The 19,242-nt window shown below is 35.2% G+C and overlaps 1 protein-coding gene across 4 annotated transcripts in view; it reads left to right on the forward strand.

Annotated features, from left to right (window-relative positions):
- DMTF1 (cyclin D binding myb like transcription factor 1) overlaps nucleotides 1–19,242 on the forward strand; it is a 45,321-nt gene that overhangs the window by 19,944 nt on the left and 6,135 nt on the right. For all 4 annotated transcript variants that reach the window (XM_014853366.3, XM_014853369.3, XM_014853368.3 and 1 more), the window contains 8 exons: nucleotides 2,646–2,760; nucleotides 3,689–3,765; nucleotides 8,378–8,535; nucleotides 9,638–9,670; nucleotides 10,575–10,684; nucleotides 12,978–13,206; nucleotides 14,379–14,530; nucleotides 16,142–16,351. In XM_014853366.3, coding sequence (XP_014708852.1) covers nucleotides 2,646–2,760; nucleotides 3,689–3,765; nucleotides 8,378–8,535; nucleotides 9,638–9,670; nucleotides 10,575–10,684; nucleotides 12,978–13,206; nucleotides 14,379–14,530; nucleotides 16,142–16,351 — 1,084 coding nt within the window. The remainder of the gene's footprint in view (nucleotides 1–2,645; nucleotides 2,761–3,688; nucleotides 3,766–8,377; nucleotides 8,536–9,637; nucleotides 9,671–10,574; nucleotides 10,685–12,977; nucleotides 13,207–14,378; nucleotides 14,531–16,141; nucleotides 16,352–19,242) is intronic.

The following is a 19,242-nucleotide window of genomic DNA, read 5'->3' on the forward strand; positions in this document are numbered from 1 at the left end:
GAGAAGTGAGTCTCTGACATGCTTCAAACAGCTTTGAGACAGGCTGGAAACCCTCATAATCTGCCCTTGGATTTCAGTGGGTGATTTGGATGGGAATTTTTTCCAAGCCCTCTAAAGCAATAGAGCACATCTTGTCTTCAAAATGGGGCTCGTCAAATTCATTTCACATTCAAAGACTATGTAGTCTCACTTCCATTCCATTTTCAGCACAGTAAAAATAACCGTGTATATGTATGTGTGATTTGGTTTACAACCTAGGTATTAGAAGATTGAGCAGTGGCAGTGTTAGTTAGACAAATTATAGAATTGTTTTGTTTGGTTTATTTCCGAAGAGTTAACAAGCTATAATTGAACATTAGCCTCTTGGTTTGTTGTTAGCATTTTAGTAAATGAAAAACTTTAATAATTTCTAATATTTGTTTAATAAGATTAATATTAGCTTGTGAGTGAAAGCATAGTTAAAAGTTCAGAAATAGTCTGCTTTTTGCTGTATCCTTTTGTGTCAAACCAGGTGTAACTGTTTCATATAGTTCAGTAATTAATGTACTATGTCCTTTTTCAGTGAATTGACTAGCTTGAAAAATAATTAGAAATTAAAGTTTTTCCCAATATATACAGTACTTTGTGGTTGCAAGAGATAGTCAGTGGGTGAAATATTTATTCTTGGATTTCTAAGCCTGTATATATTATGGACATGAAACCCTACAACCAACTCATAAAGGCTTCATTTGAAAAGCAACAGCATCCTAAATAAAGCCTGAGTAGTTTAAAAAGGTTTATGCAAAAAGTAGTGAAAAATGGGTTAATATACTGTAAAACTCATTAATATCTACATACTAAGTATAGATAGATACCCTTTAAGGTACCTAAGTCTCCTTTAGTTCATTTGTAATTCACATTGTTGAATATTATTGGTAAAATTTAATAATTATTTGCTTCATTTGATGGCTGTTTACATGTTTAACGTTATATGATTTAAGTAATAATTGTAACTCTTCATCAGGAAAATTTGTGGCATAAGGTAGTAAGTGTTTGCCCAAAGATAGCAATTAATCAGCGTGACAGGTTTATTCCTAAGGTTCATAGAGTAGGCTTCACTGTATATTTAAACTCACTTTGGGAAATGGTGATTTTATTCTTTTAACCAACTTAAAAGTGGATATTGTATGTATTAAGGTCTTTTGGTAGTTCTCTGTATCACCCTTGACGAATAGCTCCTGTGTCAAATCTTAGAGAATTGCGATCTTCAGAATACAAGAGGCCTTAGACATCATCTGTTTAGTCTATGTTAATTCTCAGCTTTATTAAAAGACCTCTTGGTCTATAAAGGAAAAAAATCTAAAATGTATGACACATGAATATTGGGTTATAAAACATTTCAGACTTGTTCAGTAATTTCTAGCTTTTCGCCTATGGATTTAAAAAACACTTTCATAAATACAATATATTATTACTACCAGATATAAAAATAAAGTAGGTGGCAATAGAGGCATGGCTTTTCTTCTCAGTGTGCTTTAGTTGTTCACTGACAGCTTCTCTTTTTCCCAGTGAGGTTGGTTTCAATTCCTCTTGAAATTAGAAATTCAGTTTCTCCTTATTCAAGAAATAGTCCAGTCTTTGTTAGGGCTTACTTCTAGCCAGTGGCATAGCTTAGTAGTTGATCCAGTCCAGAGACTGCACTGGGTTGAGTGGTTACTAGGCATGTGACTATCCCCTTATCCTTGTCTGCCTATGATAGGCTCATACCAGGTATAGTAGCACTGTTGCCAAATCTTCCTCACACTTAAGCTCTCTTTACCAAGGCCAAGTCTCTTAAAGGTGGCTTTGTTCCAGTAGAATTTGCTTAGATTGGATATGTCTGTAATTGAAAATGTACCCGGTGATAGTTGCATAAATATACGAAAAGTCACTGAATTTTGTACTCTAAAGGGTGAATGTTATGGTGTGTGAATTCTATCTCAATAAAGCTGTAATATTTTAACTACACGTTTCTCAATAAAGATTGCTTTATCTGCAATAATAATCATAAAAAGAAACAGTACCATATAGTTCTTTGAAAAGAAGGTGCATTAATAGGGTAGGAATCAGCTCTAGAGTTGGCTAAAACAAAGTTGTCAGTAAACAATTAGCACACCATAATTTTGCAGTAGTGTCCTTTGATTTGTCCTGTTAGTCCTTTAAATTTAGCAAGAGATTACATTACGGATAACTGTATATTTAGGCAGCAAACTACCTGTGAGGACATTAACAACCATAACACTCAACCCTAGTATTTCCATTTTATTGTATATATGAGCTCATTTTACAGATATAAATGTACAAATGACTTTGGATATCCTATGTTAATTTAAATACTTAATGGAATCTTAGCCAATATTCTATAGAATTTAAGCCACTAGTACAGAGTTACTAGCTTAAATGAAGGTTGTATTTTGTTAATGCAGATAATTTTGTTTACATACTGCCAAAATAAAAACAGCAAGAAAATATTTGTCTTTCTATAAATTGAATATATTTTTAGTATATCTAAGACAAATGAATTCCATATTATTAGAGTTTTATAATACTTAGCATTACAAAGAAGGATGAATCAGGTTGGGTATTAAATCGAGCTGCTACTTTTTTTTTACTTTTACATTTTCAAGATTCTACAGAATGAGCAACTAGATGAAATATCTCCCTTGGGTAATGAGGAAGTTTCAGCAGTTAGCCAAGCATGGTTTACAACTAAAGAAGATAAGGATTCTCTGACTAACAAAGGTAAGATATACTGTGAATTGTAGTGTCAAATATGGAGGTCAAAAGAGCTTGTAGTCATCAGGATTCTGAGTAGACTTTTGTAATTGTGATTGAGTAGTTACAGCAATTGAGCTTTTCTAATTGAATTAAATTGGACTCTGAATGAGACCATGAAACCAACATTTGTTTTTCAATAATTCATCCTTACTTCTCTGATATGAAGCAGATTATAAACAAATGCTCATTGGTAGCATTTAAAAGACACTATGATTATTGCTTATGGGAGTAGGAAGTCAAGACTTTTCAGAGATCTAACTTTGGTCTGATAAGCAGCTTAGAAGCTTAAAGTAACATTGTGTTTATAATGCTGCCTTGCTCATAAGGATTGCTAGGAGGCTGCTACAAGAAAGTGGGGGTTGTGTAATGTGCCACTCTGAAGTAAGGAAAGGAAGCAAAAGTAAGTAAATTGATTGTTTGCAACTACTGTATAGTAAATACTCATTAAGAATATATTATTCACTTGGTATCCAACGCATTATGTGTCCCTTGTCCTAGAATCGTTTGTACATTTTCTTTTGCCCATAAAATTTATTTTCATTGAAGAAGTTTTTCAGAAAGTTTTGCACATGGTTTGGTTTTTATAATTTTTATGTCTTTTTAGTAGTCCCATACTGCCGAAAGGATAAGAGATGTAACTGAGAGGAAGTAATATTTTTATAATCTTTTACTTATCATTCTCTTTATTTAGTAGGGTGAAATGTATCCTTAAAAACCAGAGGTTACAAAAGCAACTTTACCTGGGGATCTTTCAGATTTCAGATGCATGACAAACTAAATTAGCTACATTTTATTCCCACAAATAATTTATTTAATCACAAAGCAAATCTTTAGTATTTTGTTTCTGTCAAGGAATAACATTTTCAACAACATAACTTATTTTCTTTTAAAGGACATAAGTGGAAGCAGGGGATGTGGTCCAAAGAAGAAATTGATATTTTGATGAACAATATTGAACGCTATCTGAAGGTATCTTACAGCATATTTTTTTGTTTCACTAATTTTTTCATTGAGAATTTCGCAAAACTTTCAAAGCAGCATTGTGTATACTTATTAGGAGCTTTTCAGTAATTTTTGTAATGGATGACTGGCTAATATTTGGCTTAATAATCCTCAGGTGTATGACTAGAATATTTTTAAACAAATTTTGAATTCTCAGTTTAAAGTAGTTTTATTGTTTTAGTTAACATCCTGATGTTTAGACAGAATCTTGGTAGCCTCTCAGAATCTTAAAGCTCTGTCTTTTTATAAATACGAGTTTAAGTTTATATTGTCTAAAGCCTGAGATATGCATCTTCTTCTTTGAATGAATTTATGATATCACACTAGTCCCTGCCTTAAAAAAAAATTTTAGTTCATTTTCATATTCAGGCTTATATCCTGTTATCTTAGTCATCCTCTTCATTGTCTGTTGAACACAGTATGTTTGAGGTACTGGCGATATAAATTGCCTTAACTCATAGTGTTTGCTTTTGAAAAGCCAGCAATCCGTTTGGGAATTCTGAAAACAGTGAAGAATGATGCAAGGCTTTGTACCATGTGATTGATCCATGTTGTGAATTGTGCATGAGATCAGAGTAGGAACAGTTTATTCTCAGGGTTAAGATAGTTATGGAAAATAATTGGAAGAGCAAGGATTTGAGCTGCGTCTTAAAAGGGGTATAACTTAGGCTAGAATAGGGCTGTAGGGAACAGCATGAGTAACTACCGAGCACCAGGGAATCAGAGATCAAACCCAGAGCACATTAAATTAACCCCATTAACTTGAACCAAAATAATTAGCCTCTGGAAACTGGGCTTTGAAGTCCAGGCCAAAGAATTAGAACTCTGTCCTGTAGGAAATGAGAAAAACGGATAACTTAGTTAAGTGAGAGATCAGTGGAGTAGATCTGTGCTTTTCTCAAGGAAATCTTTCCAGAGACTTGCTTACCACCCTCATAATGAAGTTAGATTCAAATAGGGCATGTTTGAAATGTAGACCATTAGCATTGTTTGGGAATGAGAGGTGTACAGTATTTATTTAATCATCCCCCTTTGTTTGATACTTAGATTGTTTATAATTTTTCACTATTATAAATACATTGCTGCTTAAAATGTCCACATTCTTAAGCTTAATTTTAAGCTGCACTCTTCCCAAACTAAGCCTTGTAAAGTATAAAGAATAAATAACTTTAATTCTTTATTGTTGAATAAAGATCCTTCCCACCAAGCTAATTGTTATAGGAGAAACAGAAATATAGTGGTCATTGAGAATGTACGCAGAGGTGTATTAAAGTCATCCACTGATTACACACACTTTAGTTAAGACTGCGAAAAATGCTGCAGGTTCAGATAAAGCAATCATGAGTGGTAAGAACACTGAACTTTGGGAATGAAGAAGCTGGTTTCTTGTCTAGGGGATTGGAATAAATGATCTCCAAGGACCCTGCCAACTTTGTAAATAAAGGGCAGGAACCTGACTAAAATTTGAGACATTTTAGATGACTGTTTCAGTTGACCAGACGAGAGTAGTAAGATGAGATGTAGTAGTAAGTAAACTACAGTGGTGGAAATGGAATTGGCAGGACAAGGGCAGATAAGCAACTAGTCTATGAGGAAGCCTGATTCCTGGATGTTGGAGAAGAAGGAAAATAAGGAGGTGGAATGACTTAAGAGTTTTTATTTTGGATGATTGGGAGAATGGGGATAAGATTGGCAGAAAAAGGAAATGTCCAAAAAGATATACTGATCCTGGAAAAAGATAATTTGTTTCACATAGTTTTTATTGTGTGGTGCTCTTCTAAGAACATTGTGGAGCCATTTTTAAACAAATTAATTAGATGTCATGTTCCATATTTTGGGTAAAAGGATAAATGAAAGGAATAGCCACAAGCAAACAAAAGCAGAATCTTCTTATCTCTATATAGTCATCCTGCAACACAGTGCCTTTCATGTAGGAGCTGTAAATATTTAGGTTTAATTATTTGTGGAATTGAAACTGTATAATTTTAGGAAAGATTCTAAAATTTAGAAACTTTTTACTGTGAAGTTTCATACATTCAAGAATGTATAAAATGTATATCAGAGTAATTTTACCTTTTTCTGAAATTTATATAATAGATTCATTCTCTGGATATTCTGTAACTGGCTTCTTTTGTTCAATATTATGTTTTGAGATCCATCCTCTGTTGATAGGTTTAACTGGATTTCATTGTGTACATATATATACTGTTAAGTTACCCATTCCACAGTTAATGGTCATTTGGGTTCTTTTTAGTTTTTTGTTATTAATTTGTACAAATCTGGTGGATGTGAATGGTATTTTATTATGGCTTTAATTTGTATTTCTCTGATTACATATTTTCTTTGAAATTCCTGTTTGTGTGTCTTTTTATCAATTTTTCTGTGGGGTTTTCTTTTTCATTTTTCTAGGTGTTCTTAATTTATGCTGGAGACTAATGGTTTTTTGGTTATTTATATTACAGATACCTTGTCCCAATTTAGTGGCCTGTCTTTTCCTTCTTTCTAGGTGTCATTTGATGAACAAAGATTCTTAATTTCAAGATAAAAATTAATCATCTTTTTACTTTTATGTTTTGCATGCTTGTTTAAGAAATCCTCCTCTGCCTTAAGGGCATAAAGATATTCTCACATATCGTCTTATGAAAGTTTTATAGTTTTGCCTTTCACACTGATTTTTTCCTATAGTTGTGAGATAGGGTTTCAATGTTGTTGGGATTTTTTTAGTTTTGTTTTGTATGGATGACATGACATTTGTCCCAGCAGCATTATGGAATGTCAGCCTTTTCCCAATCTACAGTGTCCATTCTGTCCTAAGTCAGGCTTCCACAGATTTGTTTCTAGGAATTCTGATTTGTTCCCAGATTCTGTTTGGCGATACCTACACCAGTATAGCACTGTCTTCAGAAGTCCCTATATCTGATGGGGCAAATCTATTCAGGAATCTCTTGGCTGTTCTCGGCCCTTTCCTCTTGCCTTACAAATTTAGAGTCAGTTTGCAAAGAATGGAAAACTCTTGAAGTTTTTATTGGTACTGCATTGAATCTGTACATCAATTTGAAGGGAATTAAGATCTTTACAATATTCCATCTTCCTATTGAAGAACATTGTATAACTCTCCATTTTAGTTCCTCTTCAATGTCTTTTATTAGTTTTATGTTTTCTTCCATAAAGGACTTGCATAACTTGCCTAAGATTTAGTCCTAATGCTTTTAATTTTGATGCTATTTTAAATGAGAATTTTTAAAGATTTTTGAGCTTTGTATAGAAATGCCACTGACTTTATTATTGATTTTGTAACCAGCAGCCTTGCTAAATACTCTTGTGAATCAAATAATTATTTCATAAATTTTGGGGTTTCTACATACATAACATCTGTAAATGATTCTTCTTTTCTGATCTTTATACTTGTTATATATTTTTCTTTTATCAGATTATCAGCAAATCCTAACTTGCCAGGAGTGTTATCATATATGAATGTTGAATTTTATGAATGCTGTTTCCACACCTATTGAGATTTTACCTTTTTTTTCATAATTCTACTCGTGATTAATTACAGTAATAATTTTTCTGAAATTAACACAGACTTGTATTCCTGGAATAAGCTCACATTTTGCATTGATTAATCTTTTTATACTTTGCTGGGTTCGGTGTGCTAAAATATTTTAAGGATTTGGGGGATCTGTGTTAATGAATGAGCTTGGCCTGAAAATTCTTTTCTGAAATTTTTCTTATCTAGTTTTGCTGTTGAGGTTATGCTAGCCTAATAAAATGAATGAGGAAATGTTCCCCCTTTTTTCTTTACTCTGGAATAGTTTAAAATCAAAATTATGTTTCTCTTGATTGGTAGGATTTGTCTGTAAAGTCATCTGGGCCTGGTGTTTTCATTGTGGGAAAATTATTAATAACTGATTAAATTTTCTTGATGGTCTGTGCTTATTAGATTTTCTATCTCTTCCTGAGTCAGTTTTGGTAAGTCGACTTTTTCTAGGAATTTATTCATTTTATGTAAGTTTTCAAATTTATTGCCATAAAATTTTCATAATGTTCAACTGTCTAATCTCTGTACATCTCTACTTAGGCCCCATTTTTCATTTCTAATATTGTTTTGTCTTTTTTTTTTTTAGTGTTGCCATAAGTTTATCTTTTCATATTTTATTAGTCTTCATGGATCTTTTCAAAGAACCAGTTTTTAGCACTGCTTATCTTTTCTCTGCTTTCTTTGATTCCTGATTCCATTAATTTTGTTCTTATGATTTTCTTCTACTTTCCTTAGGCTTCAATTTTTTATAATTTTAAGAGGGGTTGACAGAACTTGATTCTATTGAATTTAATACCATTTATTTTTGGAACATTTAAGTATCACTTTATTGTCTCTTAGAAATTTAAAATAGAAATATTTAAATATTTAAAAGAGAAGTATTTTAAAGTTTATAATTGACTTATTAATGAATTAGCAATACATTATTTTTCTAAATGCCATTGATGATCTTTAACATAAAAAAACAACTTTTAAAAAGCGTAGTATATCCATATGCATTTTATCAGAAATCCCTAAATCAAAGAAATGTAACCCATTTAGGCACGCGGAATAAAAGATGCCACAGAAATCATCTTTGAGATGTCAAAAGACGAAAGAAAAGATTTCTACAGGACTATAGCATGGGGTCTGAACCGGCCTTTGTTTGCAGTTTATAGAAGAGTGCTTCGCATGTATGATGACAGAAACCATGTGGGAAAGTATGAAAACTTGTAATACTGCATGTTTTCATGTAATCAGGGGAAATATTTAAGGAATTATCATTTTTTTAAATAGTTATGATCAAAGCCTTAATTGGAGACAGCTATGAATTACTGTTGTGTTAATATTTTTTCCTCCAGGTCGTGATGTGAATATGGTGAAACCTTATTATAATAAGGCCCCTTTTAGAAATTAGAATCTAAATCATATAAGTTAAAGACCTAGCTGACTTAATATATCAAAGTCTGCTTTGTAGTAAACTAACATTATAAAAAGTATAATAGTGGTTAAAGATTTAGGAAGTGTGAAATGAACTTTAAATAACATTTTTCATATTCATTTTTATATATAGCATTTTCTAGGTCAGTGACTCTTTTTTTTTTTAATTTAAAACTATAGTGGAAAACAACTAAATTTCTGGATACAATGCATGGATTTCTGTTATAGGTGACATTTATGGGAACACATCATATTTTCAATGCATTGATTATATAGTATTATTGACATATGTTTAATTTCTCTTTGGGAATTTTAGGTAGTAATAGTATGGCTTACTAGATACTGCTTTTTTAAAAAAAAGAAAAACATTTCATTGGCTGTATTGAGTACTTGCCCACTAAACAATAAGGTCTTTATATTGAAGCAAGAGTGTGTGAGATGTCCATGCATGGGTAGACGAAATGAAGAGAATTTTAAATTTTTCAGTGCCTCATGAGAATTTATCATAGATTTTTTTTAGCTCTGGTTTGCGATGTCATTCATAAATCTTTCGGAATAGCTATGATATTAGAGTGCCTGAACCTAATTTTGAAATAAAGGAGGAGTTAGCATAGAAGTAAATATGTTTTAAATGTTCAATTTTCCTAGAGAAAATTGTGCAGTTCTCTCTTTAATTATAGCTAAAAATATTTGTTTTTTAAAAGAAAATAGAAGCATTAATTTTAATTTTTATTCATCTACTTTGAAATTAGTTACTTTAAAAACGTTGTCATTATGCTAAGTGACTTAACATTTGCCTCTCTGAGTGAAATTCTGATTTTTGTTAGTTTTTAGTATTCTTTGTTTTAATTGATCTTTTTTTAAATTTCTTTAAATTTCTAGATATACACCTGAAGAAATTGAAAAGCTCAAGGAGTAAGTTTAAAAAAATTTTTTTTCATTAATTCTGGTAGTTGGGTTTTAATGTTTTTTAATGTCTTATGTTTTTGAAAGTTGTAGTTTGAAAATGTCAAGAGATTTTTGGTAGACTGGTATAGATTACTCCTGCTGCTAAGCATGATTGATCATAAATAGAACTTATCAGATCCATGCCTGCACAGAGTAGCCATGCCCATAAATTTAGTCTCCTCCTGTTGTCAGTTACCAAATGAAATGCATCCTTAGACCACTAATAGGGGCTACAGAAGAGACTCGATGGCCATCCTTGGTGGCCTGAAGACTACATTTGGGAAACTTAAAACCCAGGATCAAAACCAGGGTTGTGCTATGTGACTTAGTTTAGAACGGTGACTTGGCAATGTTTCACTTAATGTCTGGGCTGACTCTACCCTATAATGGCTATTTCACAGGAAATATAATTTTGCTTCATGACTTGGGGCAATTAAGTATGGATTAATGGATTGTATGGATCATGAGAAAAATTGAAAGTTGATCCTGTTTATGATGATAAGGACTTGTCAAACTTTTTCAGATATCTGAGGAGCTTGTTAGGAATACTCAAAAGGGAAAAATCTGGGGATTGCCTGGGAGATTGTATCAATAACCTGAGGGGAAATTTGGTCTTTTTTGAACACATATCCAAGTTACTTATTTCTTCTCTGACCCAGGAAAAAGGCAATTGCTGCCTGTTTTTTTTTTCACCCACAGACAACTGTGGACCCCAAAAAAAGGCCACACTTTCAAACTTTGGCTCTCAAAGTATTGCTGCCCACAACTTCCAAACCAATCAAATGGGAAGAAGAAGAATGAAGAATAAATGATGAAATTAAAAGGGAGGAAACAGTTGAACCAAATGCTGATTGGCAGACTCTTGTTTTAGGCTCCGGATAAAGCATGGCAATGACTGGGCAACAATAGGGGCGGCGCTAGGAAGAAGTGCATCTTCCGTCAAAGATCGGTGCCGACTGATGAAGGATACTTGCAACACAGGTATTGTGTGTGGTGCTGCTTGTGGTTTTGTCACCAGTTGAGCTTCCTGCCCCTTCAGATACTGCTTTCTCTGCTGTTCTGGGAAGAAATTTGTCATTCACTTTAGTTCAAATTTTATTTTCTAGTCTTCCTTTTTCTTCAAACTTAATAGATCCAACTAGTCCTTTATTTTTTGCTTTTGTGTAAGGTAACATTGTTCACAGGGACACAACAGTTCCTTAGTTTCAAAGGTTTTAGGTCTAGCCTGTTGCCATTTTGCAGCAATTCAAAACTGCTCCACTTGGGGAAGTATTTCTTTTAAGGCTTATATACAGGTATTTTAAAGACATATATACAGGAAATAATTTTAATTTAAACCCCTCTACCTGTTTAGCTGTATTAACAATAGCTTATCAAAGTTTTATGAAAAACTTTAGTTGCAGGCGGGTCCCAACTTAGGAAGAAGCTGTGTTCCAAAGGTTTCTATGTATTTTGCTTATTTTCAAACTCGAAGTATATTTTTCCATAGAAAAAACTTGTGACTGGTGTTTCAGTCCCCAGGCCATACCACAAATGCGTATTTAACTCTTAATCTATACAAATGTACTGATGATACTGTTAAACCTAACCTTTGTGACCAACAGTGTTTAGGCTCTGCCACTAATTCTTACTTAACCTTTCTGAGCCTCAGTTTCCTCTGTAGAATGAAGAGGTTAGAATAGGTGATCTCATAGTTCCCTGTTAGCTCTAATGTTCTCTGAAGGATCCACCATCTATCCTTAGTCTTTCAATAAAAAAATAGTTCTCCAGTTAAGCTTGAGCTTCCAGAGAATGTATTTTCTATCCTCAGCCCCGTACCCTGCTAAAGTGGACTCGGGAGTGTTTCCTGCTTAACCGCTCCACCAGCACTATTGCCTCCAAGGCAGTGAGAATATAAATTCTCCCAACTCTTGTCATGCTGTGGTGAATGACAGCTTAATGAAGGAAGCAGGAATGGGAGGTTTAGATTTAGGATAGGACCCCAGAGGTCCTCGTAAGATGCTGTGAGTACAGAACCGCTTTTGTTAGCATAATCTGGAAAAACACCGTGCCATTCCCTGATTGCCAGCCTGAGGGGTTGATCTGCCTGCTTCCTTTCCTTGCGTTGTTTCTGATCAGGATTCTCTCGTTTGTACCACACCATGGGACAGCACAGTTTGAGCTCTTCCTCCTTTCTTCTCACGCTAAAATAGGAGAGCAGAACTTTGTCTTGAATACATGGTATCCGGAGCTGTGCCTAGCACATAATAGATTCAGTAAATATTGTTGAATGAATGAATCCCTGAAGCAGGCACATAGCTTTTTTGAAATTTTCTACAAGTTTTTAGCTACTGGTAATAAAATGGAAACAGAAGTGGAAGAAGTAAAAAGTTCTCTTTTTTTCCTTTCTGTTTTTCTGCTCAAGCTCAAGAAAAGACCAAGAGGAACATTTGATGTTATTAGTGGGTTTATGGGTTCAGGAAAACTTGGAATAAAAATATGCATGAGGGGCCAGCCCCATGGCGGAGTGGTTAAGTTCGAGCACTCCGCTGCCGTGGCCCAGGGTTTCACCGGTTCGGATCCTGGGCGCGGACATGGTACCGCTCGTCAGGCCATGTTAAGGCAGCGTCCCACATGCCACAACTAGAAGGACCTGCAACTAAGATATACAACTATATACTGGGGGGATTTGGGGAAGATAAAGCAGGAAAAAAAAAAATATGCGTGAGTACCAGTTTCAGACTTACATTTCATCCCAGTAGCTTGGAGTTGGGATAGTAGGGAAAGGAGATGGTATAAACCTAGGTTTTATTTTTACTAAAATGAGGGGAAGCCATAGGTATTATTCCACTTCTCCCTCATCATTTATTCCTGTAAGTAATGGTCTCTGTTGAGCTTACTGCACTTCTGCAGAGCAGGGAATCTTACGTGGGACTAAGAAAAAAGCCTGAGTTTCTGTGTCCATCAAGCCATCAGTGAAGCTCTTCCCACTTAGGACTTAGTATAACTTGAGAGTTCATAATGCTTTCTAGTTATGTTGTGGGTAGTGTTTCTTTCTTAAAGAGTCAGTCAGTACTTCTATTAGGATTCTATATTTTCTTTTGTACTAAGAACTTTAATGGGCTAGTAAAATGCAACTGTCTTATGGGTATATGCAATTTCCCACCTAAGGGTCATTCAGAAATACTTTTAGTACTACTGCGTACTTCCTATCAGTCCTTGGAACCGAAGGGAATCTGATTTGCAAAAAAAGGAGAAGGTGGCAGTAGTAGCGTGGATGATTTCCTTCTTTTAGGGAAATGGACTGAAGAAGAAGAAAAGAGACTTGCAGAGGTGGTTCATGAATTGACCAGCACTGAGCCAGGTGACATAGTCACACAGGGTGTGTCTTGGGCAGCTGTGGCAGAACGAGTGGGTACCCGCTCAGAAAAGCAGTGTCGTTCTAAATGGCTCAACTACCTGAACTGGAAACAGAGTGGAGGTACTGAGTGGACCAAGGAAGATGAAATCAATCTCATCCTCAGGTTTGTGTCCTACATCTTTTAATGACAAAAACTGCTTAATGGCTGTGGATGTCTTGATTGATTTTCCTTTTTTGGTTTCCCTAGATGCCTAATGTCTGAAAACCATCCTTTCCATATAGAGCCACTCTTTAAGATCCTAAGTATTTCATATTGAGCTCTTTTTTGTTTTGTGTTTGCTCCTCTTTAATGGATTTAGTACTTATGCAAAGTACCAGATTGAAGGTGTGGAGACTAGAGTCCCTTCTATATCCACAGACAGGTACGGCACAGGCAGCGGCAGTGCAGCTTTTCCACTGTCCCACCAGTGTGCCTCAGTCCTAGCCTAGGAGGACCACGGTGAGGGTAAGAGAGCTGTTCAGTCTCCATGCCCTTCGATCTTTTAATACTGTGCTAAGATTGCCGAGAAGAGGGTCTAGTCCAGTTACCCCACACCTTCAAACTGGACCAAATCAGACACTTCCGTTTCATCCATATCCAAACATAGCCTTAAAAAAATAATCCCAAGCTTATTTTTTAAATTAGTTGGTTTAACCATTAAGTCTCAGTGACTCAAATGGGCAAAAATACCGGCAAGAAAACATTTGAGACACTGAAGTAATAAAAGCTGTCATTGTTGCTGTTCCCTACTGAAAATCAAAATCCTCATGACTGTTAAAGCTAGAAAATGAATAGACTATTAAAACCCCAAATTTGGTCGTACTGTTGTGTTGGTTGTGCTTTTTTGGTTGCTGCTGAATTATTGTTTCTGTCTTTTTATTTTGTTTTGGGTTTTGTTTTTAGTTTTTTTTTTTCAACTAGTCATCTTTATGAGTAGCTTATTTCTAGACATTTTTGTTCACTTTAAAAACAGAAAAGCTCCAGGAAATAACTTAGTATATTACACTATAAAACATTGCAGAATACTTTACAACTAAACCTGTTCTTATCCTATACTAATCTGTAGCTACTCCCTTTCCTTCACAGTGCTTCATGTGGTTCTGACCGTTTACGAAAGGCTATTGCTGGCGATATCTCATAGCTCTTAGCTCTGGATGCAGGTCTGCACTCCTGGAATCCTTTCAATGACATAACCTGCCATTCCCTTTATTGCCAGTGCCATCACGTGTAGTCAGAGGAGCATTCTTATGGAGAAATAAATTAACATCTAACACATGCTTATTTGTAACCTGTAGGATAGCAGAGCTTGATGTAGCTGATGAAAATGACATAAACTGGGATCTATTAGCGGAGGGATGGAGCAGTGTCCGTTCACCACAGTGGCTTCGAAGTAAATGGTGGACCATCAAAAGGCAAATTGCAAACCATAAGGATGTTTCGTTCCCTGGTAATGTATTATTTGCTTCTTAAGTCCTTCCCTCGTCTTATCATATTTACTCCTTCTGAGTTGGAGGTTAGAACTTCTTTGCCTCAGCTAAGGAAATATGAATCACAGTAGATATTCGCTTAAACTGCCCTATTTCTTTGGATACTTGTCTTTTCTTCCCTTGAGAAGTTTATGTGATTTGTAATTCTTAAAGCACCTAAGATGAAAACATATACATTTGCATACATTCTTGTTCTCTCACATAAACTATGAAGAGGAAATAAATTTTACATACATATTTTCATTGTGTACCATGATTTATTTCTGAAAACTTAAGTTTAAATCAACTTTTATGAGTTGAATAATCTCAAAATCTTAACTAGATTTGTTATTTAGATAAATTCGGGTTGATTTTTTTTAGAACAAAGGCTCTGTAAATTTCTAATTTCATTTGTTATGTAAATCTAGATTTTAAGTTGGGTTTGCTTAAAAGTGAGGCATAGCCCACTTTTTACTTCATTGCCTACTTTGCGCTTAGGCACTAAAACTAAGTTGGACAGTCTGTTTAATTTAGGTAATCGAATTCATTCCCCCATTTTTCCAAAGGAAGATTAAATGCTGAGGAACTTTGGCTTGATGAAAATGTGATTTTTTTTTTAATTAAACACCCAATTATAGATTTATAAATCTGATATTAAAACCAGACAAATGAATGGATACTAATGTAGCATGAATCCAACCAGACTGCAGCATCACCTGACAGATGTAGTTTATCATGACTAATGGAGGAGGGCAAGTCTAGAGTTGCTTTCATGAACAGGAACTCAAAGTGGTTGCATATTACTGTTCAGAAAAGGTCAGCTGCTACTCTGGAGTCGTGAGTTAGACTCCCACCCACTGAGTATGTTCTTGCTGTGGCTAAAACAGTCAAGTGCTCAAGTCTTGGTGGGGGGAGGGAGGGTTGGAGTACACTATTCATTTAAAAATGAAAATAGGCTACTTAGCATTACTTTTCTTTTTTTTTTTTTTAAGATTGGCACCTGAGCTAACAACTATTGCCAATCTTTTTTCTTTTTTTCTTCTCCTCAGAGCTCCCCAGTACATAGTTGTATATTCTAGTTGTGAGTGCCTCTGGTTGAGCTGTGTGGGACACCGCCTCAGCATGGCCTGATGAGTGGTGCCATGTCTGCACCCAGGATCCAAACCGGCAAACCCTGGGCCACCAAAGCAGACTGCACAAATTCAACCACTCGGCCATCGGGCCGGCCATTAGCATTACTAATATTCTTCCTAAATAGTGAGAATTTTATCAAGAAGCCCTAGGATATAGAAAATGTCTTATTTCCATGTTCCTCACAATAGCTATTTTTTAAATGTCTCTTAGATGGCAAGAACAGTACTATGTTATGAATTTTTAAATCTGTTGTGATGGATAATGTTCCCAAAAATTTCTGGACAGATTGTAGTTTTAAAATATTTTGATTATTATTTTGGTAAGATCGCACATCCAGTATACAATTATTTATTCCAAATACTTTCCCTCCCTACCCTCCCCCTCCACCTCCCTTGCTGCTTAGATGGTGGTCTGTCGGAGAGAATCAATGTTCTTTTTGTCTACCCATCTCCCTTCAGTCTTAATAAAAGGTCTTAAACAGTTACACGAGAATCAAAAAAACAACCCAACGCTTTTGGAGAATAAATCAGGATCTGGACTTCCAAACAGTAATTCCAATTCCAGCGTACAGCATGTTCAGATCAGAGTTGCCCGCTTGGAAGACACTACAGCCATCTCTTCAAGCCCCATGACAGCCTTACAGATTCCGGTCCAGATCACCCATGTCTGTAAGTGTTTGAACCTCAAGACTCCTTGCTATTTGACCTACATTATTTGGTTAATGGCTCTGACACCTTTTGTTCTTCTAGAATGTTGATAGAAATTTATCCAAGTTGAAAGATTAAAGGAGATCTAAGGCATTTTATGTTAATTAGCTTAATATTTGCACAAAGGATAGAATGTGTGACAGAAGGACCAATAACTGCCCAGCCATTAAAAAGTTTTAAATCATCTTACTTTCTAGATGTTATAAGGAATTAATGATTAATAGAAAACTATGTAAAATATAGTCATTTGAGCAAGGAAGTAGAGGTCATAAGATGGCACATCCTTTGTAGTAATTCGCCAGAAGAGACAGAAATTGGGAATGGATTTGAAGTGGTATGTGAAAGAAATGGGTTTGGTGAGGTTGAAAAAGATTTTCTTACGGGAGTAAAGAGCCAGTTCCCTATGGGAACTGTTGTGTTTACCCCTCTCTTTTCCCTAGCCTCTGACATTTTTTTGTGCTAAATGAGATACAAGGACTCAGCAATTGTTACAGAGAGGGGAAATTTATTTCATAAGATGTAAGCCAAGTTGATCATTCTACTTCTCTTTCCATTACAGAGTGACAGAAAAGGAATAAGAATAAAATTCTCAGAACCATATTATGCTTCACTTACTGTTACCTCCATCTTTTTTTCCCTCCATAATGCTATTTGCCTATGGAAAGGTCATTGCCAAGAGTATAGCAATCACTGTGTATTATTCTCAACCAGGGGATTATTGGCATTTTGTGGGGGACAATTCTTTGTTGGCAGGGCTGTCTTACACACTGCAGGATGCGCACAAAATGCCAGTAGTGCTTTTCAGTCATTAGGACAAATAAAAACACCCTACAGGTTCTGAAGTGTACCCTATGATCTTCTGTTTGAGAATCACTGGGCCACCTACTGGTGCTATTAACACTATATATCTGTAATATGCAATGACTGTCAAGGTTTCTTTCTTTTTTTTTTTTTTCTTTTAAAGATTGGCACCTGAGCTAACATCCGTTGCCAATCTATTTTTTCATCTTCTTCTTTTTCTTCTTCTCAAAGCTCCCCAGTACAGTTGTATATTTCTATTGTATGTCCCTCTGGTTCTACTATGCCGCCTCAGCATGGCCTGATGAGCAGTGCTAAGTCCACCCCCAGGATCCAAACCGGTGACACCCTGAGCCACCGAAGCAGAGCACACGAACTTAGTCATTTGGCCATGAGTCTAGCCCTCAAGGTTTCTTTAGAGATATTTTAAACCAGTCATGCCTATCTTATTCTTAAAAGTTCTATTTTAAGTTTGGTTATTTGCTTTGGCTTTCTACCAGTATAATAAAGCATGAAGAATTTCTTTTCTTTGGCCTTGCTTGTTTTATTTTATAGTCTTGAAAAGTGCAGAGCAACTACAATTACTAGTCTACCGTAAGAGAACTACTATTGGCTATGTGTCAGCTGTGCACGGAGACTGTTACAACTTTCCCTGGCTATTGGGTCGATGACACTTATTGGGAAAACAGCAAACACTTTATAAATAGTACCTTAATATTCATTCACAGTATGGCTTTTTAAAAGTATTTAGAATAATTTTATTTTTTCCAGCAAGAAATGTGAGTATAGTTAAGAGTTTTACAACACACCCATTATTCTTGGCATTCAGGCTAAAATCTCATGATTGTTTTTTTCTTTAGGTTAGGGGTCAGGGATTGGCAAACTTGAGTGCCAGAGCAGTAAATATGAGTATGTTAGATGCTTTGCAGGCCACCTAGGTCTCTGTGGAATTTCCCGTTTTGTTTTTAAACAATTTTAAAATTGTAAAAACCATTCTTATCCTTGAGCCACATTTTGACCCCAGCCATAGTTTATTTACCCTTGATTTAGGGTATTTGTCTGGAATCACTTCAAATTATTCCAGGTATGATCTTAAGAATCCATCAACTAGTAAGAGAAATAACGTGAATGAAGTGCATTTCTTTAGTTAAAGGTGTCACATTTCTTTCAAACTGAGAAGTTATAGACGGAATATAATAAACTAACAAACACTACACATTAAAAATCAATTCTGAATCATTTTTCACACTCATTTACTTACAGGTGTGACCGAAAGCAACAAAAGAGATCACATTTCTTCTAGTTAGTCTTAGTTTCATATAACCTTTGCAGACACTAATCAAGTCTGAGCCTCAGCTGACATCCCTGTAAAGATTCTGCAATCTCATGTCTGAAGTGGTGTTCAGTCTTCCGTCGTGGTCTCCTGAAATAATTGTAGCTTATATTTATCTCATGTTTTTGATCCTCACAACAATTATATGGGATAGGCAGGACAGATAACGTCTCTGAACATTAGTTTGGGTTAAAGTATGTTATTTGCCCAGCTTTACATTGCTAGGAAGTGATGTCACTAGAATTGAAGCCTAGTGTTCTGGGACTGCCATTCCAGATATCTAAACTGTAGAATGTCCAGGAAAAGTTATTTTTTACCAAGCTTCTATCTCTGCAGGTTAGCCTTAGTTTATTCTTCTTACTTCCTAATATTAGAAATACTTTATGATCTGTACCAGAGGTTAACAAATATTGTCTCTGTCACAGCTTCTCACCTGTGCTCTTATAATGCAAAAGCAACCATAGAAAATACATGAACAAACAAGCGTGGCTGTGTTTCTATAACACTTTATTTACAAAAACTGGTAGTGGGCTGGATTTGGCTGTGAGCCATAGTTTGCTAACCCCTGATCTGTGCCAACCCAGACAAATCCATTAGATTTCTTATCTCATAAGAAATTTAAATGACTTTAGGTTTCTAGGCAAATTATTCAATATGAGATTGCTTTCATAATAATTGAGTACACGAGGGAAATTTATAAAGTATTTTATTTATTATTGTC

The sequence above is a fragment of the Equus asinus genome, chromosome 1 (assembly GCF_041296235.1).
Source record: "Equus asinus isolate D_3611 breed Donkey chromosome 1, EquAss-T2T_v2, whole genome shotgun sequence".
Taxonomy (NCBI): domain Eukaryota; kingdom Metazoa; phylum Chordata; class Mammalia; order Perissodactyla; family Equidae; genus Equus; species Equus asinus.